General features: G+C 32.8%; 7 protein-coding genes across 11 annotated transcripts in view; 4 read left to right on the top strand and 3 right to left on the bottom strand.

Moving 5' to 3' along the window:
* Positions 1-24,374, bottom strand: part of LOC105145082 (uncharacterized) — a 58,309-nt gene extending 33,935 nt beyond the window's left edge. Inside the window, exon 1 of the mRNA XM_087414333.1 lies at positions 24,246-24,374. Coding sequence (XP_087270459.1) covers positions 24,246-24,267 — 22 coding nt within the window. The 5' untranslated portion in view covers positions 24,268-24,374. The remainder of the gene's footprint in view (positions 1-24,245) is intronic.
* LOC105145078 (hypothetical protein) lies at positions 3,475-7,185 on the top strand. The gene is made up of 4 exons (XM_011054419.2): positions 3,475-3,602; positions 4,640-4,773; positions 4,961-5,257; positions 5,934-7,185. Exons 1-4 carry the CDS (start codon positions 3,524-3,526, stop codon positions 6,561-6,563), a joined length of 1,140 nt encoding a protein of 379 aa, XP_011052721.1. The 5' UTR covers positions 3,475-3,523; the 3' UTR covers positions 6,564-7,185.
* Positions 6,968-9,655, bottom strand: LOC147907027 (uncharacterized). The gene is given in 7 exon segments (XM_087414337.1): positions 6,968-7,757; positions 7,759-7,835; positions 7,838-8,000; positions 8,003-8,112; positions 8,115-8,218; positions 8,220-8,331; positions 8,334-9,655. Coding segments are annotated over 7 exon segments (741 nt in total). The 5' UTR covers positions 8,395-9,655; the 3' UTR covers positions 6,968-7,643.
* LOC105145077 (Mediator complex subunit 30) lies at positions 9,805-12,116 on the top strand. 2 transcript variants are annotated; one of them, XM_087414336.1, is made up of 5 exons: positions 9,805-10,109; positions 10,385-10,549; positions 11,102-11,509; positions 11,585-11,841; positions 11,931-12,116. In XM_087414336.1, the coding sequence occupies exons 2-5, from the start codon at positions 10,432-10,434 to the stop codon at positions 12,027-12,029; spliced, it is 882 nt and encodes a 293-aa protein (XP_087270462.1). In that variant the 5' UTR covers positions 9,805-10,109; positions 10,385-10,431; the 3' UTR covers positions 12,030-12,116. The 2 variants fall into 2 exon arrangements, with proteins under 2 accessions (XP_087270462.1, XP_011052720.1); XM_011054418.2 differs by having other exon boundaries at positions 10,382-10,549.
* On the bottom strand, positions 12,109-12,852 carry LOC105145128 (uncharacterized). Its single transcript, XM_087414749.1, is given in 3 exon segments — positions 12,109-12,161; positions 12,164-12,321; positions 12,848-12,852. Coding segments are annotated over 3 exon segments (216 nt in total).
* LOC105145076 (uncharacterized) lies at positions 12,897-16,974 on the top strand. 3 transcript variants are annotated; one of them, XM_011054417.2, is made up of 5 exons: positions 12,897-12,987; positions 13,544-13,683; positions 13,784-13,972; positions 14,303-14,406; positions 15,852-16,974. In XM_011054417.2, exons 2-5 carry the CDS (start codon positions 13,596-13,598, stop codon positions 16,386-16,388), a joined length of 918 nt encoding a protein of 305 aa, XP_011052719.1. In that variant the 5' UTR covers positions 12,897-12,987; positions 13,544-13,595; the 3' UTR covers positions 16,389-16,974. The 3 variants fall into 3 exon arrangements, with proteins under 3 accessions (XP_011052719.1, XP_087270461.1, XP_011052718.2); XM_087414335.1 differs by having other exon boundaries at positions 13,784-14,406; XM_011054416.2 differs by lacking the exon at positions 12,897-12,987 and having other exon boundaries at positions 13,620-13,683; positions 13,784-14,406.
* LOC105145075 (RNA-binding protein 38) overlaps positions 21,953-24,416 on the top strand; it is a 33,520-nt gene continuing 31,056 nt past the window's right edge. Inside the window, exon 1 of one of the 2 annotated variants that reach the window (XM_011054413.2) lies at positions 21,953-22,363. The gene's annotated coding sequence lies outside the window, so the exon portion shown is untranslated. The remainder of the gene's footprint in view (positions 22,364-24,416) is intronic. The other variant, XM_011054415.2, reaches the window with a different exon arrangement.

The following is a 24,416-nucleotide window of genomic DNA, read 5'->3' as shown; positions in this document are numbered from 1 at the left end:
ATTCCAACACCTAATAATATTGAATAAAATTTGATATTCAATTTTTGAATAAAAAAACCGCGGATACTTTTTAAATGACCCAATATTTAGGTACTTCAATAAAATTATTTTTTTCATCTACGCAAAAAGAATAAAAAAGTATATATATATATATATATATATATAATATTTAGATAAAAATTTAATAGTATGGCATACAATCTTAATGAGACAGAAATTTCTATTCGCGAATTAATTTAGATGAACGATACGGTCGATGCTTACTTCTAGTGGAAGAGCAGGTACAACTTGTTATTCGAAGCGACTTGTTTCGCAGCCTATCAAGGTAGACTAGTAGAAATGGCGTAAAATGGAAAGTGACGTAATTTTAAATCTTCCTTGGATGCTGTCACGCGAGTAAGCGAAGATGATTCTTGCACCTGTCGTCACCTCTACGAGAGAGATGCATTGATGAACATGCAAGACTGAGGGTCGAATAGAGTGATCCTGACCTTTCTCCCAAGATACATTAATACTTTCAAGGTTCGTATACATCGCGATAAGATGCTATTAAAAGAAGAGAGAAATTAAAAGGAATAGAGAAATAGAAATCCTATCATCTTCTGATAAAATGTAATTATCTATAGAAAATTACTTGTAAGACATTTAAAAAATTATTTTATTATATATAGATACATTTTTTAATAAAAAAATTTCTAGATTGATAACTGATATATTTGCTATTACTTGCAGAGTTTTTGTGAAGCAAATCTTTTGAGAAAATTTGTTTTAATACAAAATTTATTTATTTAAAATACTTTTAAATATGCAAAATATTTAAAATATTTTTAGATAGCAGGAATGAGAAGCGATTATCTTCATTTCGTGTCAGGATTATGCCGCGAGGGAAATATGCAGCTAACATTCTTAACTTGTACTAATATAAATAGCGGATCGTATTTCATATTAATTCCTTCGCGCACTGGCGCTGTTATCTGAATTATGTTTTTCACGATAACGCATTTATACCAAAATGATTACATTCCCATTTGAATCCGCGACTATAAAATTAAGAATTACCATTCACTTAACTTAGTCATCTATTATAAAAGAAACATTTTTTCATCATGGAAAGTGTCTTACCAAAATACCTCCCTTACAGAACTCTAATATTGAAAGATAGTAATTAATTATTTATTTTAAGTATTAAAAGCACTTTTTATTCCAAATTAATAATTTAATTACTGTCTTTTAATAATAAATTGGCTGGTATTAAATTGGTTAATATTAGATTTTTTTTCTATAAGGGCTGTTTATAACAACTAATTTGAATTCTCAGCTTAATTGAATTATCTTATAAGAAAAAACAAAATCGATAAATAATATGTAGATAGATCAAGACAACGTGAAATATAAATTGTTGACTCTTGCAAAACCTAATGTTTTTCACAATAATAAAGATACACTGAGAAAGAAGTTGTTGATTTTAAATGCGTTTAATTAATTGCGTAGTAATCATTTAGTTCAAGTATTTATATATTTAGGTAAAATATATTGCAACATATTATTTGTTTGAATTAACAAATATTTGCTTGACAGCCTATGACCGTCGTATTTAATTGAATCAACTAATATTTCTTTTTTAAACAGCAACTTTGTTCTCTTAGTGCAAGAAAAAAAAACGCAATAGAAAAAAGTAACGAAAAGGAAACACGAAAATCTAAATGTCAAAATATCGTATCATCCATGAAGTGTCATGAAAATATATACAGTGAATGCAAAAAATATTTATACAGAGAAAATATTTAAAAAAAAACTTTATTTTTAAAAAGTAAACATTATCCAGCGAGAAATGACTTATTGAATTAATATCAAAACGATATCAATATAGAGAGAGAATTGTGGTAAAATGATTTTGACACCAATTCGTCGGCGATTCATCATCTAATTGACAGTCATTTCTTGCTGGGTAATTTATTCATAAAACATAAAATAGGCAGTATGTTTCTCAAAATTATATACACCAAAAAGATGTGTATTAATTATAAAAAATATATGTCTTAAAAATAAGTGAAAATAAAAAATTGTATTGTTTGGACGCTCAAAAACTGTACTTCGTACAGTCGAGAAATTAAGCTCCTAAAATCAGGAAAATACACGAAACTCGTTTGTTTATGTATAGAATGTATATATATATGTATTCATTGTATAAAATTGTTAATTAATTTATTTTCTACAAATAAAGGCTTTTTTATACAAAATTTCCTCGAATACTTTTTGCACTCACTGTATATACTGTCATTGTGTGTGTATTACGAAATGAAGAAACAGAACTGTGTCTACGATATCGGTGTAATAATAATGCGAAAGAGATTTTAGAAGGTGAAGTCTAGCGAGAAAAAGATGATTCGGTTAACGGTAGATTGTCGTGTGAGTATGCTTGTGAGTATGAACTTTAATAGTTTAAGATCCTATCAAGGTGAGAAAAGATTCGCGGCATTTAATGACATCTTAAGTTAACGTCATCTATCTCTCGTTCGTCGATGCCGTTGTCATATTTCAGAGAACGTTCTTGCTTCAGTACAAGACGATTCCATCAAAACGCTTGCTTCATCATTGCGAGTAGAAAAGGAAGCCTGTCATCTGTCCGATGCTGTCCGTGCAGTTTTTTACAAGTCAGAGATTCGTCGTCAATAATAGATGTTTATGTAAAAAATGTCTTTTCTATATGTATATTCAGAAGACATGTAAAATTTTATATAAGTATTACGGTAGATAATTTCAAAGTAAATTGCTAAGTCATATAATGCATTTATTATATATATAGAATATATAAGACAGAAATAGTATGCAAGTATTTCTATTTAAGTTCATGTATTATAGATATTTATCAACGATTTTATTGTATATTGTAGATCATGATTTTCAATTTTTAAAATGCGTTGATAATTAATTACACAATATCAATCGAAAAAATTCAAGGCTTTAGATTTCGGGTGGTTTGTACATTTAAGCATTATGAAAAGTGATTGCATTATAATTTCGCTATTATATAAATATGACACAGAATACAATGCATAAAAAATTTAATGTTTATGCATCTTTATTTTCAGTCTTTATAAAATATTATTTTATTAGTTATAGCTAAAATATTCAAATTATTATTCAAATTATCAAAAAAACATCTCACATAAAAGAAATAAAATCCATTTCCATTAAAGCTTTTGAAATAACTTTGTATGGTGTGCGTAAAACGCGGTGATCGGTCGTATGAAATCTATTATCGGCGCGTAAAGGGAAAGAAAGAAAGAAAGAAAGAAAGAAAGAAAGAGAGAGAGAGAGAGAAAGAATTGCGATAAGTTTGGCGCTCGTTTGGCTCGATTGCCGAAAATAAAGAAGAGATTAATTTTTTGTTTCGATATTAACGGAACGGCGTTCCTGATGCTAACCCCGAGGAGCCTCTCTGTAGTATTAGCCAAAGGGTAGGGGACCGTACATATAAAGGAGAGAGCCCCATGCTCCGGGGGCCCAGTACCGTTCAAAGATGCAGGCTGCCGGGACGCTGCGTGGTACCAGGGCTATCTCCCTTCTGATACTCCTGGTACCTCTCATTGGCTATGCCTGTGAGTAAGAACAATGTTCAAGATTCCCGCCCGGATGAGTATTGATATGTGATAACATGCAACCGCATTGTGGAGGATTAGTGTTGTGCAGTGCAATTCAGGATTATAGCTATAGTGTGCTACTTTCAAGATTTAAAAAAACGCGAATAATAAATTTTAAAAACCATATCACATAAATCACGTATTTTCTTAAATTACAAAATAATTCAAGGAGAATCTTTTAATTATTACTATTAGGTGTTGGAATTAATTCGTAGCGTTTTACAAGTGATGGGAAGTACTTTCATTAATGTATTTTTTAATGCTCATGTGAAATAAATAACATTCTTTCATTTAAAAACGCTACGAATTAATTCCAACACCTAATATATTTTAATTGTATGCAAGTAAAATAATATATCAATTAAATATTAATGAAATAAAAAATTGCAATTTTTTTAATTATAAAATTATTAAGTTAAGTTCTTTCAGTGAATTCCACGTTTAAATATTTGTATTTATTCATTCAAATAAAATCATTAAAATAAATTTGAATAAATCTCGAAATGCAAAAAAAAACAATAAAATTTTAATTAAAATAAAATAAATAATTGGAATTAAAATTTTATTTAAAAAATTATAAAAAATAAGTTCGATCTAAAATGTATATTATGTCAAAATCAGTAATTAATATCTGTAAAAAAAAGAATCATTTTCATTGATTAAATCTAAATAATTTCGTATTGAAAGAAATGCAACTACATCAGGAATTGCATACATAATTTTTGCTTCTATAATTCTTTAATTAAAGAAATTAAATCATTTCACAATAGAAACACAAGCTAGTTGATCAATTTAATCAATTGGTTGCGAAGTTTATGATTCACAGATGGTGGGATTTAACTGAGCGCTTAGTCTAACTAATTAAATATCCGCATTGCTATCATAGCCAATAAGCTCGCCTTGCCAAGTGAGCATTTCCAGCGTAATCATCCGTATTAAGCACACACATTGTTTCTCACCGCGTAATTTCAACTAGCGTGTTCAATTTCTTCTAGATTCGAGTCCCATTCAATATTTACCCAGCATCCCAGGCTATATTCCCGTTTATATAAGATACGGAGATGAACCGTTGGAGGGAATAAATCCCGAATTGGCTGAAGCTTTCCGAGAGACATCAAATTCGGTTAAGGTATCAATATTCTGTTAATACGAAAAATACATATAAATACAAAAATAATTGCTACTTATTATAAAAGAAACATATCGGTTTATCTTTAAAGTAAATCACAAGTGCCGCGTAAATTGAGATACAGTTTACTGCAAGTATTACAATATACTGGTGATTTACTGCATGTTAATCTTATACCATACGATAGAGTTTACAGAAGATAGATCACACTCTTGCTCACGACAATTTCTCGCCTGACGATTTCAAAGACGACAGCATAGACATACTTTTGGAAGAATCAAAAAGAGAACATGCTTATCCGTTGCATGTTCGAGCAGCGGAAAGTCGTTCATTCGCCACTGCCAATGATAACCAGTCAGGAGACTCTAACAAACCAAAGCTTCTAACCATTTATACATTACCTGATGATAATGAAAGCAGGCCACGTAGACGTTATCGAGGAAGATCTAGGCAAAAGAGTTCTAGAAAACGACCTGAATTTAAGGTAGAAATATATAAATAGTCAATTAATCATAATTGAAGTTAATCAAATCCATTTGTTTTGATAAAGTTTTAAAAAAAACAAAATTGCAAAAAAATATCAGAAAACGATTAATTTGTATTAGTTTCGGAGAAATTTTAGAATAAGACGCAAGAGTGATTCAATGTCGGTGATTCAATGAGCATTTATCATCCTATAATACCTTTTATCATTAAAAATAAAGATTGCTTCATGTGAATTGTATCTGCGGCAAACAGCATTTAATTCCAAGGAAAAGAATTACTAATTTGAATATAACGCATTTTCAATTTCCGTACATCTATCTTGTTTGACGTTTACATATAATCTAAAAGAAAAATCTCTTTGAATTATATGATGTTTGTCGCTTCATCGATATGCGGCGACGCATTTAAAGATCCTATCATCAAGAATGATGATTGAGCTTTATAAGCCGGTATTAGAATGTAGAAATGAATAAACATCTTCGACTTATTTTTAATGCAACAATTAGAAAACGCTTCTCGTCAAGGTCAATTACTTTATTTATTCAAATCTTTCATATATATAAAGTTCAATACAAATAGGATTTCTAGATATATGTCGATAAAAGAACAAGAAATGTTTAAAATTATGTATACTTGTTATTTGTAAAATAATAAATTTTTAAAATGTTCTATAGGTTAATCCACTCTCCGACGAAGAAAAAGAAGAGTTGAAAAAACTGGCGATCGAAGTGGAAAAAGAAGAGACCAAACCGAATGAACTCTACGCTCCAAGTCTCAGACATTCCGGCTCGTCCAAGAATAATCAACATAAAACGCACAATTTTATCGCGCCAATGAAAGTGCAAGTTCCATTCGACGGAATGGAAGATCTGCCAAAAATTTCTCAAAACAGTGACTTTTCACAATTAGATTATGATATCGCTACACCCGAAGCGGAGAAAGAGGAACTGCCAATTAAAGAGCAAGGTCCAGCTACAATTTGGTCTAATGTAAATAAATTATTGCCTATCGATTTGCCAAACGAAAATGAAACCAATAAAGATTTTACATCTAAAATTGAAAAAATTCAAGAGAAACCACTCGATGTGAAAATAGATCTGCTAGAAGTACCTCGAGATACGGATTGTTCGAAATCTTTGGATGAACACAATGTCGCTGCAATTGATAAAAACGAACCGCCTTTTAAGATACTAAATCCAACAAAAATTTTGTCAAATGTAGATAAAATCTCACCCATCAATTTTCCAAATGAAAATGAAATGAAAGACTTTACACAGCCTACCGACGAAAATGCAATGGATTAGGTGTTAAAAATTTTTTAAGCTCAATTCTTTTATAATTTATTTGTTGCAATAATATCGAAAATTCTTAATCATTTACATTTTTTTCCAATCGTAGATTCTTCAAAGAAATCTCAGGATAAAATATTTCTTGTGCAAACTTTACGAGAAAGCAATATTTGTCTCGTTAATTTTCGATATTTAAGAGTAATTAAAATAATTTTTCTAAAAATTATTTCGAAAAGTAATTTTACACTTTAATTAAACCTATTACAAAATTCATTACAAGGAAATAATTTTGACGTATCTACGTATCTATTTGTAATCGAAGAAAAGTGTAACTGATTATAGATATCCTGTATGCTATAAAATGATAAGCGTCAAGCTACTTGCGTGAAAGAGGAACGTTTTTATAATTTTAGTTTGTATTATTTATAATAAAACTTCCTTTATGCTATCATAAATACTTCATTATATTATGAATACAGAATACAATTTTAAATAGCTGTTACTACTCTCCAGTTTGTGAAGTTTGTTTGCACATTGTAAATTACGTTAGTGACAAAACTATTATGTAAAGTTATTTTTAAATGTCTTTAATAAAATCGCTGTTGCAGAATTATTCACATTAGTGAATAAAAAAATATATGTATTGAATTTTCCTCTTACATTCACTACATCCACCTACCATTTGTGTAAATATATATTGTACAATTAAACAATACAAGCGTATATAAATAATATCGCAAGTAATATTAATTGAAACTAGATAAATCATCGAGAAAGTACGCTATAATCAAATTTTATGCGATACAAAATATATATGATAATTTCGTTACAATCTCTATCTTACTTTAGGCTACGGTTTACTTGACACTACAAAAGCTTCAAAGCATTTTTTGATTGGTCAATTAATAAAATTCTTGGTCAATCAAAAGTTTCAAAGCATTTGTCGCGTTAAGTAGACCGCACCCCTAATTCATCTATTTGATTAATTATTAATTTTATATTGTTACTAATTTTTAATCGCGTAAAACAGATGGATACTCACTCAATATTTTTATTTTCAACTGTCTGTTGCTCACGTATTAAAATAATGCTTTATTAATTACGTGTATCATAGTTTTCATGCCCGGGTTTTAAAATTAAAATAGCCGGAATATTGAATCGATCACTTGCAAGAATGATAGGGTCGTTTAATTTACGAAGATAATTAATGACCGTCGATGTTAACAAGCAAACTATTCCTATGATCTTGGAAAAATCTCTTACTCGAAAGAATAAACATTTTGCCCAAGATGTATGCACATACGAAGGAATATTCTCCTTCATCTTCGATATATAAACGTCCCATATAGCTCGACAGTGAAATATTCCGTTGCTTGATGAATTGTCAGAAATTTCACTGAAAGATAGTTTCGAAGACAGCTCTGTATCAAGACGTGTCGGTGTTCCATTAATATCCTTTTTTTTGTAGAAATTCTGTTTCGTAAATAAGCAGATTTATCTTGCGTGGCATTATAAACATTTGCCATTAAACGTCTGACTGAAGTGGGATCTTCGATAAAGCATCAATCAAATAATCCATTCTCCTTGAAAACATTCCTTCATCTTCCTGATGACTCTTTGTTTCTTGATGACTGAAGAAGATCGGAATTTTCTGAGTTTCCATCGACTCCAAAATCATTAAATTTAAATAACGAATTAGATCCTCTGTTTGGAAGATTAACATCTTTCGTCTCATTATCATCTGTTCCTTTACCTTCCGCATCAATACTACTCACAGATGATGATCGCTATTTATCAGAATAAAATCTGTCAACAGCAGGAAAATCGTTAGCCAGCTTATTGACATTGTTCTACTAATTGTAAGCTAACGGGATTTTCTTTGAGTGCGGTACGTGTGAATTAGTCTTCCTCGCTAGAAAGTGGCGCGAACAAGCACGCATCTGTGACGATTGCGGCTGTGCCGCGGAAGATACTGACGGAAAAAATTAAGCTCACGAACGAACGAGATTGCCGGAGAACGACAAATTGGACTGTTATGTTCCACACCTTAACTCCCTGTGCATTGACCCTATCTCCTCTTCAAACGTCGCTTCCCACGAAATATTTTTTCTTCAAAAATATTAGAACGTATGCATTCGAGGAAATTATTAGTTTATATTATAGCTCTTGATAATTATCGTTTATTAAGCAAAAAAATTATTCGTTAATTTTACAAGAATTGCACGTGAAGAAAAAATTTGCAATAACTGCTAATCCTATGCCATAACGGCAAATTCCATTTGCAAATAAGGGTCGCAAATTATTTGCAGGTGTAACAAATTTTTATTCTTTTCTGTACTCGCTATAAAAGATTATTTGCAACAAATGCAAAAAATATTTATCAAATAACATGCAAATTTGTTTGTTATAATAAACAGTAAACAAATTTGACAATTAGATGCAAGCCTTTTGCGTTCATTCAAAATCATTTTTCCCCATATGAGAATAAATTAGAGAATCATTATAAATTATTAATAAGAATTAATATATTGTTGATTGATTTATTAGTTTAATTTTTGTTCTTATTGAATGTTATTGAATTCACTCGTATTTAGAAATATTAAGGCATACAGTTTCAAGTTTATCAAATAATGTTTATTTAAATCATTGTACAGTATTATTTAAATCATTGTACAGTATTATTTAAATCATTGTAAAAAACTATATCATTTTTAAGTTCTAACAATTTTGTACAATTGTTAGAACTTAAAAATGTAGGTTTTTTTCATTATAAAATTTATAATTATATTTCCTTCATTTTTTACCATAATTTTTTTTAACTTTTCGTATATTATAAACGACTATATAATTGAAAAATAGCTAAATAAAAAATAAAATAAAATCATCTCTCTCTCTCTCTCTCTCTCTCTCTCTCTCTCTCTCACATACCTAAAGAAAGGTAACATTTCTTTGAATCAAAGAAACTTTTCTCTGGATAGTTTCCACAAAACTAGACAGATAGTTAGACAAACACAAATAATCAACTTTGATCGTTCATCCTTGTTTAATCCACGTAATAACATAGAGAAGAACCACAAAAATGTGGACATTACCCTACGAGGTTTGATACATGAAAAAGGCCGAGATGTCCACTTTCAGGTTTCTCTCTGCGGTCTTTACTACAAGATCTCTAGACAGAGCAGATACAGAAATATATTTTATCAATAGTAGGTATTGTTGCACGAAACATCGCGTCGATGAAATATCGACATATTATCATTTATACATACAGGACACGTACGTCTTATAAGTTTATATCGCATTACCAAATCGTTTGTTGCTTGCAAATGGAAAAAATAGAAAGTGCATACAAGTGCAATGATAAAAATAACTAACTGTAGTGCCTGCATAGAGTGAATACATTGAGCGATGCATTCAACTGATTCAACAATTCCTTCACGTGACGAAAAGAGACGCGTTTGTTTGACGATTTTTCATATGCGTGTATCGAAGAGAAAGACTTCCACATGATTTTCTTGTAAATAACGTGATATCACTTGTCGAATTAGTAATATTAATCAGGTAATTCAACGATATTATAAATTCGAAAAATTCGATATCAATTTGACAATTAATTAGACAACATGACAGATTTTCTTTTATTTTTCATGTAAAATACTTTGTAGTGTGGAATTAGTAAAATTAATTGCAAAGTTTCCTTAGTAAAAATAATGTTTGCAAGTTAAATTTACAGCCGGTGGGCACATGCAACGTGATATAACCTCAAAATTATAATTAATTGACTGTGTTGTTTTTTTGTGATAATTAATTGAGTATGTTGATTCTTGTTATAGCAGATATAATAATCAATTGACAAACACTATTTATAAATAAAACAACACACATGGCTGGACAACAACATCCTTTTCTATCTGGGTTTCCCAATGTGCAGCAGTCAGCTATGCGCACACAATTTGGTGGCGGACAAATGGTTTCTGGTTTAATGGGGCCACAGCAAGGGAGTACGTGTTTGAAGAATTTCTTCCTATTTGTAATGTTTTCATTCCTTTTCGTATGTCGATATGTGTATCTGATTATACTACTGTATGTAATTTGTAAATAATAGGAGATGGATATATGTTTATTTTCGTGTCTGTTTACTTTCGATCGATAGTGTTGTCTACTTATATCTCAATGTTATGTAAAAAATTAGTTTATAATTGGAATATTACTGTGACTTCATCTTCAAAGTTAGAATCTGCATTTTAACTGATTATTTCTGAGTAAGAATTTTTAATAATTTCAAGTAATTTCGCGAATTAGATTCTTTATTAAGTACATATACAGTATTAAGTGTATATCAATTTTTTTAACTATTATGAGAATAATAGATTATTTTTAATGAATTCTAATTCGTTTAAAAGCTATATTTAAAAAGTAAAATAGGTTGATTGATTGGTAAAGGATTGATATCTATAGAAATATTTGTGAATAATATAATCTAATGTCTATAAAATGTCTACAACACTTTGAGAACAAATTATAAACTAAAAATCAATTAACTATTGTTTTAGACATGGTCAGCTCTCAACAATTTGGTATGGGGGTTGGAGTTGGAGTAGGTGTTGGTAATGTTGGATCTAATGCCATGGGAATGCCCAATTCCCAACAAGTCTTGGCACAACAGCAACAACAACAACAGTCCATGGCAATGCAACAACAAATGCAGCAGATGCAGCAGCAACAATTACAATTGCAGCAGCAGCAACAGGCTGCGATGGTTCAACAGAATAATCAAACGAATAATCAAGCCACAACACCACAAACTCCAGTACCACCCACACAGCCACCACCGCGACAACAGCAAACTAAGGAATTCAATACTGCTAGTTTATGTAGATTTGGACAAGAATCTGTACAGGAAATCGTCAGTCGTACTTTAGAGCTTTTTCAAACTCTCAAAGTCCTTCAACCACCCAATGGTTATTTTTCTAACTAAATAATTACAGTATCATCAAATATACATTTTTTTGTACATACATTATTTTCGAATGTAGGTACTGCACAAGGAGCGAATATGGCAAATGAAAAAAAGAAAAAAGTCTATGAACAATTGGAAATGATCAAAATAATGTTTAAACGTTTAAGATTAATATATGAAAAATGTAACGAGAATTGTCAACTGCAAGGAATGGAATATACGCATATAGAAAGTTTAATTCCGTTAAAAGAGGAATGGGATATGAAATCTGATGAGAAAAAAACTTCGGAAACTTACAGACTTAGTTGTGAGGAGAGAAAGGAAGTCATGGAGGTGAGGCGAGAATAAAATTATATTATCTACATTAATACATAATTTTTATATTAAATATCGATAAGAAATGGAGTCTATTTCTTTTTCAGCAAGTGATATTAAAGAATAGGCACATTAAAGAAATAATCGATCACCTAAGACGCATTATTTCGGAAATAAACACAATGTTAAATATGCGTCGATCTTAGGTTACCAAATAATATAAATAGAAAATTATGTTTACACGTATTATTATATAAGAAACACATTAAAAATATAAATTTCTTTTTACAACATGTTTGACATTGCAATTTTCACCTACTTGTCACACACTTTCATTGATCGATATCAATGTCCATGACTGTGTCTAAACAAATTATATCACTATTTCAAAGGATGGCTTCTGATATCGTTCCCAGTGGTGTCTCCAAGTTCTTCACGAAAACTTTAGAGCATTTCACATCGCAACCTCTGAATTTGCCTGATATGTATGTGTTGTAAATGAAATTTTATTGATTCATATATCGAGCACGATGAACACTAAATGATGTAAATAATTCGAGAAATTATTTACATCAACGTGAATAAACGATAATTAATATATTTTTTTTCTTTAATATTATCTTATCACAAGTATTTCCTGCACAAACAATAATACTTTAAATTTTTATTATCAAGCATTGTAAAATGAAATGAATTTGCTTTGATTAGCGCAATATGATTTTAAGAAAAAGAGATATACTATACTAAAATTATTTCAGTATCTCCATTCACTTTGCCGACAGAAATCGATTTGATTGAGCTTGATTGAGAGAAAGTAAAGATTGAACACGGACTTTCTTACCGATAGTGCCGGTAATGACATGCAGAAAATGTTCGTGTAGAAATGCACGGGCCTTTTACTTTTCCGAAGTTGCAAATACCAAATTGGATTTATTATATTCGAATTATTTTCGTCGGGTTCATTAATTTTTTGTCCAGGAAACGTTCCATTCCGTCTCAAGATTGATGCTACCAGACATAATACCTCATGGCGGAATCAACAAGATCGCGTGCGCATCGAAGAAAATATTGGCGCTTTATTTGAATTCTCACAAAGTATTATCAGTCAACAGTTATAATGGTGTGATACAAGACAGACTATCCAGCAATGAATTAAAGTTTAACGTAAGTCCACTGTTGCGTCAATATTATAAATATTAGGAACAATAAAAAACATGAAGTGAAGCAAAGATGAGTGTAATATATAAAATGTATAATATCGGCTTATTGAAAGTAACTGAAAATAATCATTAAAGAATTTCTAACGTTTTATATCAATAATTGAAACATGTAACTCAATTGATTTAAATAGCTTGATCCTACACTTTGTTTCTGTAAAATTTTCTATAAAAAATTTTTAAGTATATTTATAATACGAAAGAAAAAAAAATAAAAGTGAAGTTACGTAATGTATTAAACTTTCTGTTTACGTAGAATTTACATAATTAGAACAAATAATGTTTTAATTTTAATCGCGTTTGTTTACTCCGATTTGTAAGATCTCTCCGAATATGAAAGTTTTGAAAGTAGTCGAGTACAATGAAATAATCTCGGGTATCCTACATCAATAGCCCACATTCTTCTATGAGAGGCGTAACTGCCACGATCAGGAAGCTTACAATTAGATCGATGCAATTACCATAGTTATAACGATATCTGCCACAAACACACTTTCTCGCAGTCAAACATGGGGGCGACCCGCAGCTTTTTAATTTCGTCGGACAGTCTACGCGATGTCACCTCATTTTCGTTCCGATCACGACGCGGTGACGATGGGTTCCCTCATCATTGTTTTAATCGCCTTCGCTGTATATTGCAGTGGTAAACAACTATTCGACACTCGAGCGATATTTCAATGTCGATTTTGTGGCTACGTCGTCTGAATTCATCTCACCGACTCCAACGACTCTTTTTGTTGCAGAGGTGTATTGTGACACACTTCCGACTAAGGTCGCTAAACCAGAAGATATCGTTCTCCTCGAAAGAAACAACGGCAGTCATGCGACAATTGAGAAGGGAAGAACCTTTTGGAAGAATCTCAGTCTATCGAAACGCAAACCGACGAAAGTGGTAGAGTTGAGGAATTTGGATAACATAAACAGCGATATAAGTAAGAGGAAAGGGCGATTTTTAAGTAGTTTAGCCTTTCTAACTGGTCTCAGTTTCGGTGGATTAGCCACCGCGGCATCTTCTACTATGAAGAATATCGCTAAGATACCACAAATGCTCAGCATAAATCTAGGTTCTTCCAAAACGTCACCGTACTTCGCCGCCTATTATAGTCAATATCCGTACGCTCCCTTGCTACCTTATCCGCTCATTTATCCCAATGCCTTTGGACTCGCGCCAATGATTGACGCCGCGAAACCCCAAACGTCGCAGAACGATTTAACGCCGCAAGTGATAAACCTGTTCGACAATAGACCAAACGATATTGCAGAAAATAACGAAGACTATACAGATGCAGAGACGTCCAACGTGGGCAACGGGGCTGATGATCGCATAAGATTGCGAGCCGAAGCTGATCGAAACGCGGAAGAGAAGGTAAGAATGTAATGGATCTCGGCTCGCGCCGCGATGAGCAAATAGAAATTAGAGCGGAAAGCCACGCGACGTTTTATCTTGATGTACATCTCACTCAACAAAGAGAGTACCGTGCTTTCTTATAAACTCCAACATTACTCATACCATCAATTAATTACGCGAAAGTATCAGTAATATATTTGTTTTTATTAATATTTATTTTTAGAGCAAGAGCATAAAGTGTCGATCGTCATTGTTGTTTATGGAAAACAATTCAAATTGTTCAAATTAATGAAGAGGGCGTACTCAATCAAGGCGAGTCTTGATGCCTAACAATATACTGTTATGAGTCTTTAGAATTTCCAGTTCAAACTGTATTATTTGTCAGAAATACAATTTTAGAATAAAGTTGGAATATACGTAATATTACAAATTAACGAGTAATTTACTGTTAATGTTACTAAGCATCTTTAAGCATTGTAAATAATTTCATTTAATTAAGATTGTCATTACATACAAAACCTATGTGCGTTACATACAAAAATTCCTATCAACTTTCTTTGACAACAATTGGCCGGCACTTTATCTGTCATGTACTTTTGCCCTTACAATGTACGTTTGTTTAATCTATAGCATCCTAAATAAAATTCTAGAGCGAGCTTTAAAGTTTTTGTATTATTTATATCCGATAAATGCCGACACGTATTTTTTGTATTAAGTTTACCGCTGGATCTATTTGTGCGAGAACAGGTCATCTTATCGCGTATGCTCAGATAATAACATAGCGTACGACAGGTGTTTTTGTGACAAATGATTAAGGCTTCATTTGCCTTTCGTAGCTTCCACGCGTGAACGATTAGACGTGCGTCTGTAATTTCATTTGGGCCGATAATGTATACGTGTCAAGATAACGTGTGCGTTAAAGTATTGGTTCTTAAACGGAGCAGTATCTTGTATAAAGTCATGCGTGTAGTCGCTAATCTCATAGTAAAAAATATATTCCTTCACTTTACTTCACTTCTGTTTTAAGGCGCGTACAACATAACTTTGTTGTAAAAGATAACATTTCTATAATATTCTAGCTTTTTTATCAATTTAATATTGCGTATTATATTATAATCTGATTCTTTTATAGAAATACATTTATTTATACTTGATTTGTGACTTCGTTCATATAATATTAATTCATATTATTAACAAATAATATTAACAAATGCACGGAAAGAACGTAGCTATAAATACAGGTTTGAAAATAATTTTGTTTGAACTATCAAAAGAATTGTGTAGGACTCAAATTAATTGCTAAAATGTTAAAACTTGTTACAGCATTGTCATCAACGTTCTACATAATTATTTTAGTGATTCAATAAAATTATTTTCAGATCTGTATCTAACATTTTTAGATACTTCAGCAAAACCGTTCTTTTCTTGTGTTATTAACAAGTATTATTAACAAATTTCACTAGAATACGATACGCGGGTGCAAAGAAGGTCAGCGGAGACGCGCCAACGTGAAAGGAACAGCCAGAGAGCGTGAATATCTTCACGAGAATGCCGCTGATATGCGAGCAAGCTCGAATTTTCGCCGAGATCAAAATTCAGAAGATCAGACGGAAGAACCAGATGATACATCGAATAAACCTACTACTATGAGACCAAATATTACTACGACACCTGATAATGCAAATACAACGCATCACCACCATCATCACCATCATCATATCTTCCCGGGATATTATGGTGGGTATCCACAGAATATACACCACGTGGATCTCACAACATCGCATCCTTACAGTCAGATCGGTTACAATGCACCGTATGAACAACCCAATAATTTTTATCAAGACGACAAATATAATGTCTACCAAAGCTTCAATCCATCTCTTTCCGCGCCATTCCCATCCGATCAACCACACGAATTCGCAAGCACGAATTATAACAGAGTGTATCCTTCTGGATATCCACCATTAAATATCAGTGACGGTTTTACGCCCCTAAAATAAATGATATTCTTTATACAAAGCTCATTAACGTCTATTAAATTGTGAAGTAGATCGTGTCTAATGGGTTTATAAAAATAAGAATGTATTTTTAACTAAAAATTACTTATACAAAGATAAAAGATAAATTTTAAGCTAATTTAGTATACAAATTGATGGTGTGTTTATATATAAGATTGCAATTTATTACGTACTTACTGCTACATTATAATTAGTTTTCAAGTTAGTTGTACTAAAATTTTGAAATTTTTAGAAACGCTTGATATAATTCGTTTTGTAATTCTGGTAAAACCGACATATTTTTGTTATAATTTTTAGTTTCTATGTATAATTTTATTTTTGATACATTAGTAAGCACGTTTTTTTCTTATACATTATTTTAATTATAAAAAATTAATTATAAAAAATTATCAATATGAATTAAGATTTTTCTGTATTAGAAAGTTTTCTTTTTATATTATACTTTTAATATTTATCTTGTACAATTTAGGAAAAGGTAATTATTCACGAAATACTTGTGGCATTAATCAATAAAAAATAAATGCATATTGTACTGTCAATTATTGAAATATATTGCCTGTCAGTTTTATCTAGTTGCATTTTGACTTATGGCATCCTTACCAATTTGTATATAAATGTAATTATTACCTTACAATTAATAGATTTCATATGGCGTATTTGTTTTTTTTTAATATATAATTTCTCATAAACTCTAGAGTCATTTATATGATGTTATTAATGATTATTTATGATGATTAGTATACAATTCTTATCTACGGATTCAATTATTGCATGGAAAAATTATTTAAAGTTAATGAAATACAATCTTGAAAGAAAATACGTACAAATTGGATGAGTAATGTTTTATGCATTTACGTATAAACATTCTGTATCGAATAAAAATTACGGAAAGTTATACGAATAATCAGACATTATTTGCTGTAGTAGATAGAAGTTTAATTACCCTTCTGTGCATAACGTATTTTTCTATTCTTTTTTTAAGTAATTATTTACATTATTATTGCTAGAAAAAAGCCTTCGAATAATTATATCAATTCACAAATTTTTAGATCACATCACTGCACGTCAATTTTGATCCGTAACTGACAACATTATTGAAGACAATTTCAAGACGCGTGTAAAAATAATAACTCTCCATGAGAGAGAGAGAGAGAGAGAGAGAGAGAGAGAGAGAGAGAGAGAGAGAGAGAATGTTTATTATGAGAAGTTCATATCCTCGATAATACGAATTTCTACATATGTGACTTGTTTGAACAATTGCTCATGAAGTTACACAGTTGTTCGAGATTTTGCGTGAGTCGATCAATAAAATGATAATTCGCTAATGTTGTTCAAGTTTCGTTGATCGGCACGGTGAGTAGCACGACACTACCATCGGAAATATACGGATAATAAATAAATGACTGTTCTGTCGGAGTCTCAACCAATTGGATGTCGTCGTACGCAAGGAAGAAACCTGTTTTATTTTCGGACGAGTTTGGAGGGCTGGGCTCCTCATCTATTTCGAGAAGGCCGCCAACCGCTGGTATTGTGTCTCTAAAGACGCCGGTACTTTGCAGCTTTCGCGCGTAATTTTTCAGCTGGCAGATTTTCAGTTCTAAATCGACGTTCAATTCATGATAAGCAAAGTAAAAATAAAGGACAGAGGTACAGAAATACGGAAGAAAATATATATCCGGATATATTACCTTCATTTTCAAAGTGATACAAATATCGTTAATAAAAAATACTGTCGTATTCTAAGTAAAGTATTATATTGTAATTAAAGGGATACTGTTAAAATTGCGAAATAAAATAATGCATATCCAGAAAAAAAAATGTAGATTGCTAAAGATGCGGAAAAAGTACAGAAAGTGTGCGGATACGATATGTAAATGCGTGTACCCGGATATTTAATTATTGTCATCGTTGCGCTTTCGCTTTTAACACAATCGGGTCGGACGGCGAGTAGGGTTTCAATAAGTCGTCGCACGTGCCTCTGTCCCAAAGTGCGTGTGAAAGACGGGAGCTTTACAGGCGGGTGAGTCAATCGCGAAATTCTAACATGTCGCGATTACAGTAATTTCCCTCGATCGTTACACTCTCGGCGTGACGCGCGTGTATACGATACATCGCTCGCCCGGCGATTCCGTGGGTTCGCGGCGCGATTATGTGGGTGAACCGTGCCGGCATTGCGTGCGCGATTGTGCAATAAACACGATGTAGGAAATGATCAGCTTCCTTCGCGGAAGTGCTAAGTTTTCTTTAAAAACGACGATGCTATCGAGCGCCACGTGGCGGCCGATTTAATGCCCATTTCTCTCGGATGTGATCGTAAATAATTCTGTTTTTCAAAACACATGGCTCTCACGTAATAAGCTTCATTTAGAACGATATCTGTAAAATGTTTTCGAACGAATTATCATAAGGAATGATTAAGAAAAAGCTGTTTGCCAGGTGACTCCTTTCAACATGTCGTTCCCTCGTAAACTTCGCGATTTTACTTGTGTTTTGTAACGTATTTCTGTACATCACGTTTAAGTACGATTGTGATAATTTTAACGATGCGGTTTAACGATTGTTCATAATCTTATATCTTTTGCAACGACAAACGCAGACCGCAGTAATTTTTTTATTTTTAGATTACGACTGCTATAAAATATACAAAAATATATCTTTAACTTTCGAGCAAATACGTAATTCTGGACAGGATATATTGGACACTCTGAAAAAAAGTCTGGTTGGATTAGACTTGTGGTTAAAAATGAACGATTCCAAATTTTCTGTTTAAACGTATTTTCAAGACCGAGATTTTATCGATTAATTGTGTCATATATCTATGAAATCGGACTAGATCGGATCTCTTTAAATCTAAATATATACCGGGTGTCAGAGTTGAACGCCCTGGGATTTCCGGTTCTTGGCGTGTGCACTTCGCTTTTCTCCCTTCACAGTCCTTTTTATTTTTCGTGCAAGCACTTACGCGTCGTCTCTTCGTATCCTCTCCTCATCCTCACTTTCTACTACCGGCGATCTCGTTTTTTTTTTCCACGCGAAACCCAATAGCCTTGTATCCTCTAGGATACTCCAGGACTATTTCCTGCGAGAATGCGCCGGTCGAGCCGGATGGGAAACCGCAAATGTAGAGCCCCATAGTCCCACCTTTCAGTGATACCGTATACGCAATTCAGCATATATATTTCACATAGGAAATAGCAGCTTGAACTTTTAAGGTTAAAAAATTATTCGTTCGAATGATGTACATTTTAGATACTTAAAAGAGATAGATTCTTTTAAATAAGAACTCTTCTACTGAATATTATTCTCTAAATTCTTTGAAGTAGAATCTCACTCTAAAAGAGTAAAATTTCACTCTTAAAGATTGAACGTTCTGCCATTCTTTTTGAAAACTAGAAAAATGTTTATTCTTTAAAATGAGATTCTACTTTAAAAAATTCAAAGAGTATATTTGATTATATCAATCATTATTTCAATGATTATCATCCATAATAAAATAATATAATTAGATTCAGAAATTCTCAAAGCTTCAGTTAAATATCGCATGTTTAATAATTGTATGTAATAAAAGTGTTAAAGAAAGCTGTAATTTTATGCTGCAGTTTTGCAAAATTATTATTTAGAGTATTTTTAGGGACTTTTCGGATCAGGATTCTGTACTTCTCAAGATTCGTTTCTTAGGATTTGAAGGAGTACTTCACTCGTCGCAATGTGGACGCTAATAAAATATTGCCGAGTCGTACGAGTCGTACGCACGTGCGTCGTGCACACAGAAGCGAAACGGTTCGTTCGGTGTGGTAAATGCACCACGGTTGGGTAAGAACCCTGGTCTCGTATATGGGGAACGACAGAGGAGAGACAGCTGTGGGGCAGCTGGCAGCGCGTGCCATGAACCTATGGGGTCTCCTTCGAGCGCGGACGCGACGGACGATGATATCCTATATTCCGTCACACGTAAGTAACGGCAGGTTTCGAACAATGCGACGTTCCCGAGCTTCGTCTATCCTTGGCATCAAAGGGAACGTAGCTGGGCAGCTACGAATTATCGCTGCCTGGTTGCCTGCCCCCGGAAGCACCGTATAATAAAACTCCTTACGACTATCTACGACAATGATTGTTTGCATAACGTGTATAAGAAGCACCATGGAGCACACTACTACTCTTCATATTAATTTTCATAATCGTAAGGCTAGGTCTTTATTGATGAGACATGAGATCTGTCTCTCTCTCTCTCTCTCTCTCTCTCTGTCAGTGGAGGATAATATAGTAAAATTCATGAATTGTACATAGAAGAATTGTTTTCTTAGAAAAGTTATTTTGATTCAACAAAATAACAAATTTACATTTTTCCGAAATCATAAATGTATAATAAGTCTTTATAAGTTTGTTAAAAAATACTACAATTTATCAATATCTTATTGTTTTATTTGATATTTATAAAAGTGAAATATACAAAAGTGAAATTTAACGTAAAGATTCTTGATATAGTTTAAAAAAAATAAATCGTTATACAATGTGGGATGCCGGATATCCTGCATTTTCTAATTCAAGATAATATGCATTCATTTTCTGTTTGTATTGCATTTGTAATGTTCGTACAAGGCGCATTGAAAAGGTGCACTTTCCTCGTGAGTTTTTCATCGGCCCGAAAGAAAAAGGATCAGCGAGTTCAAAGCTTTCGGGGGAGAACGTTTCAGACCAGCGAACATCTGCCGTCGTCTGCAACGATAATAATTCGAACAGCTGATGCTCTTCCGCGGACCACCGCCTCGCCTCGTAGATCCCTTAGAATCGCTTCGCTTTGTTATGCATTTTCGTAAGAGAAATTCTGCGGAATAAAGGAAGATATTTCGATATTTTCGATCTTCTACTCTAATAAAACTTTTTTAATAATTGCAGTTTTCACAATAAATGCTATATAAATATTCTCTCATTTGTTGAGATATATTTTCGATATATGAATTATGAAAAATTAATCTCATAAATTTCTTATTTTCTCTACGCAATAATTTGTAATAATAATTCTAATTGTGATTTTCTAAAATTGCCTAGCAATAAAAAAAAAATAAACATAAATTTCATAAATCCATAATCTATACAATAGAATGAATCATAAGTAAAAGTTTTGCGTTCGATAGATCGCAGAAGAATATAAATTAACACAGACCAATTATGCAAATCGTCAAAGTTATGATGGAGGCGCGTAGAAAAAATCTATAGAAAGTACAACACAAAGTACACCCCAAAAGAGAAAAGATCAAACGACTTGTTCACGATTATGCCGAGTCCCCGTCGCGCACACGTGCTTCTCGAGACAATCGATCATCCGACAACAAGTCATTACCCTGCCATGCCCGCGAGAAGCATCTCGAAACCAGCGTCGTCGAGTACCTCGTGAAAATACCGATCGGTCCTGCTTTTTGAATTTCAGCGCTCATGTTTCCTAGGTATGGGGCTGCTTGCGTGCGCACGTATCCGTGCACGAGAGTGGGAATAGATGTCGGCCAATCGAGAGCCTCGATGGCAGACCAACTGGCAAGGAAACTGGCGAACTGAAGCGCCGTGTAGTAGCCGCGGCAACTCAAACGAAAGATCTAGCACTCGCACGTGGGCTTTCATCGGCGTCGGTTGCGTTTTTGACGCGTTCACGGTCATAAGAACCGAGAACCGCCACCGTTCACACCGCGTGATGACTGTAACGTGAACTGGCCGAGTACAATACGAACCATCCTTGATGTAAAAAGGTGCCTACAGTTTTCGCGAGTATTTTTCTTTAATCGAGTCGAATAATCGTTTTTTTCCGAAAGTGCATCGTGCTTCATACAGATTACGAAGATTCCACAGGCGGAAGGATTCCTAACCTTGGTGTATAACTGTTTGTGTACCATCACATATTGGGATTATCACGGCGTAGTGCACAGCATACATAGACAGATACATAGACGTAGTGCGATACACATGTAAGTGAGCGAATTATAGCACTGATATAATTTAGCACTGATCGTTAATGAAAATTCCCTAGAAAAACGGACTTCCGGAAACTATATTATCAACAGAACTATATATAACAGAAACAGAAATTTTCGATATATTGGATACTTATATCAATTTGAACCTATTTCGTAATTGCTTTCAAGAGATGCGATTAACTTCGGTAGATTCCACTTCTCTTCGATCGATCTATTTTCGATCCGCTGTTCGCTTATTCCTTTTAAAAATAGCACACTTGGCTACGAGATAACTCGTAAAAAAAGTCATCGGTCTCGCGTTAGCATATGTCATATTTAATGCATACCTTGTGCAAAACTGCCTATCATCGTGCTGATTGTATGAATTTTGGTATTGCGCGGCTCATTAGTGTTGATAGCTATCATTAATGTTAATTAATGTTGATAGTTAATTGCTATCGTTATGGCGTATCGCTTCACGCAATTTTCACATCGCGGCTTTATAATTAAAAATATTCAGCGTTAAAGATCAAGTGCAGATTAGTTTCTAATTTCTGAGCGTACAAATAAAAGTTTCTTTTTGTCCGAATTAGGTCTAATTATACCAACGTTACTTTAACTTTAAACGAGGCTTAAAACTCTTCCTCTCTCTCTCTCTCTGTTTTAAAAAGAGAAAAATTCTAAGCTTCACTTTACCCTTTGCATCGAACCGGAAAATAATTATTTTACAAACAAATATTTTTGCAAAAATATGAACCGAAATTATTTTTTTCTTCAACAAAAAACAAGCATCTGGACTGCATAACAAATCAAACATGATACATAAAATAAGTTTACAATGTTATTAAATTAATAAAAACCAAAGAAGAAAAGTTATACTCTATATAATTACACTATAACGGAAAGGGTTAAAGTCAAAAGACTTATTCGCGTCGCATGCTCCAACATACTCCAACATACTCCAACATACTTCTACCATAACTTCTAGTTCCTACTCATTCCAACGAGCACGTTGAAATAAGTAAAAACTATGGTAGGAGCCTGTTGAGCCTGATATCTATGATGCTAGAAATCGGTCCAAGATTTCAGAAAAAGAATTAACAAATTATTTGAACACTTTGGTCACATAACCAATGCGATTGATCAATTCTTTCTTCATCCGAGGTCTCGGACCGATTTCTAGCATCGTGGATATCGGACTTTAGGGTATGTTGGAGCATAAGACATGAATAAACCCAGGGTGCGTTCTGAGCATGAATCACATGATGCATCATTTGTCCTTGTTCACAAATAAATGATAAAATGATAAATCATATGCTTCATGTGTAACACACCCCTAAAGTAACGTTGCAATTGGATCTTATACGTGTATACGTATTATTATTATTCCTGTATAATTGAGATATCACTAAATCTTTCTGATTGAATTTATTAGAAGTCTAGATAACCGGAGATAACCGGAATTCTGGTAAAATCTGCTAGAATTCTCATTTTTATCAGAATAATTGTATCAGTTAGAATTCTATTAGAATTCTTTCAATTTAGAAATTTAGATTTAATTAAAAAATTCTAATTTTCCATTAGAGTTACTACTTAATTCTATTTTTTCCATTTTTTTCTCACGATATTTATAAGATTTTATATTTGAATTCCATAAAAAATTATGAGACTTTTTAGTGATTTAACACCGGAAGATCATTGATTAAGAATCAGAACAACTATCGGAATAATAGAAAAGAATAATACGAGTACGAATAGCGTCAAGCAAAATAATCAATCATTCAAATGAATGACGAGTTATAACAATGATCACAGCCATTGCGGCTACTTTATCCTTGGAAGATATGAAGCATTATTAGTTATGAGGGAAACACTGTCATCACTGCTCACTCACTCGCCTCTGCATATCGCGACATTGAGATGCACCGATAAAATTGGATGCATCGCCTCGCGAGCGACACTAGCGTGCACTTCCCTGGATCCCGTGTGATCTACATATACGATCAGTCGGCACGAAACGTCGGCGTCTCGACTGAATCCGATTTTGCTGTACGTGCCATGTAAG

This window comes from Acromyrmex echinatior, chromosome 16 (assembly GCF_024713525.1).
Source record: "Acromyrmex echinatior isolate Ae372 chromosome 16, ASM2471352v2, whole genome shotgun sequence".
Lineage (NCBI taxonomy): Eukaryota > Metazoa > Arthropoda > Insecta > Hymenoptera > Formicidae > Acromyrmex > Acromyrmex echinatior.
Note: the sequence above shows the minus strand (reverse complement) of the source record. Positions and strands in the feature narration are given on the sequence as shown.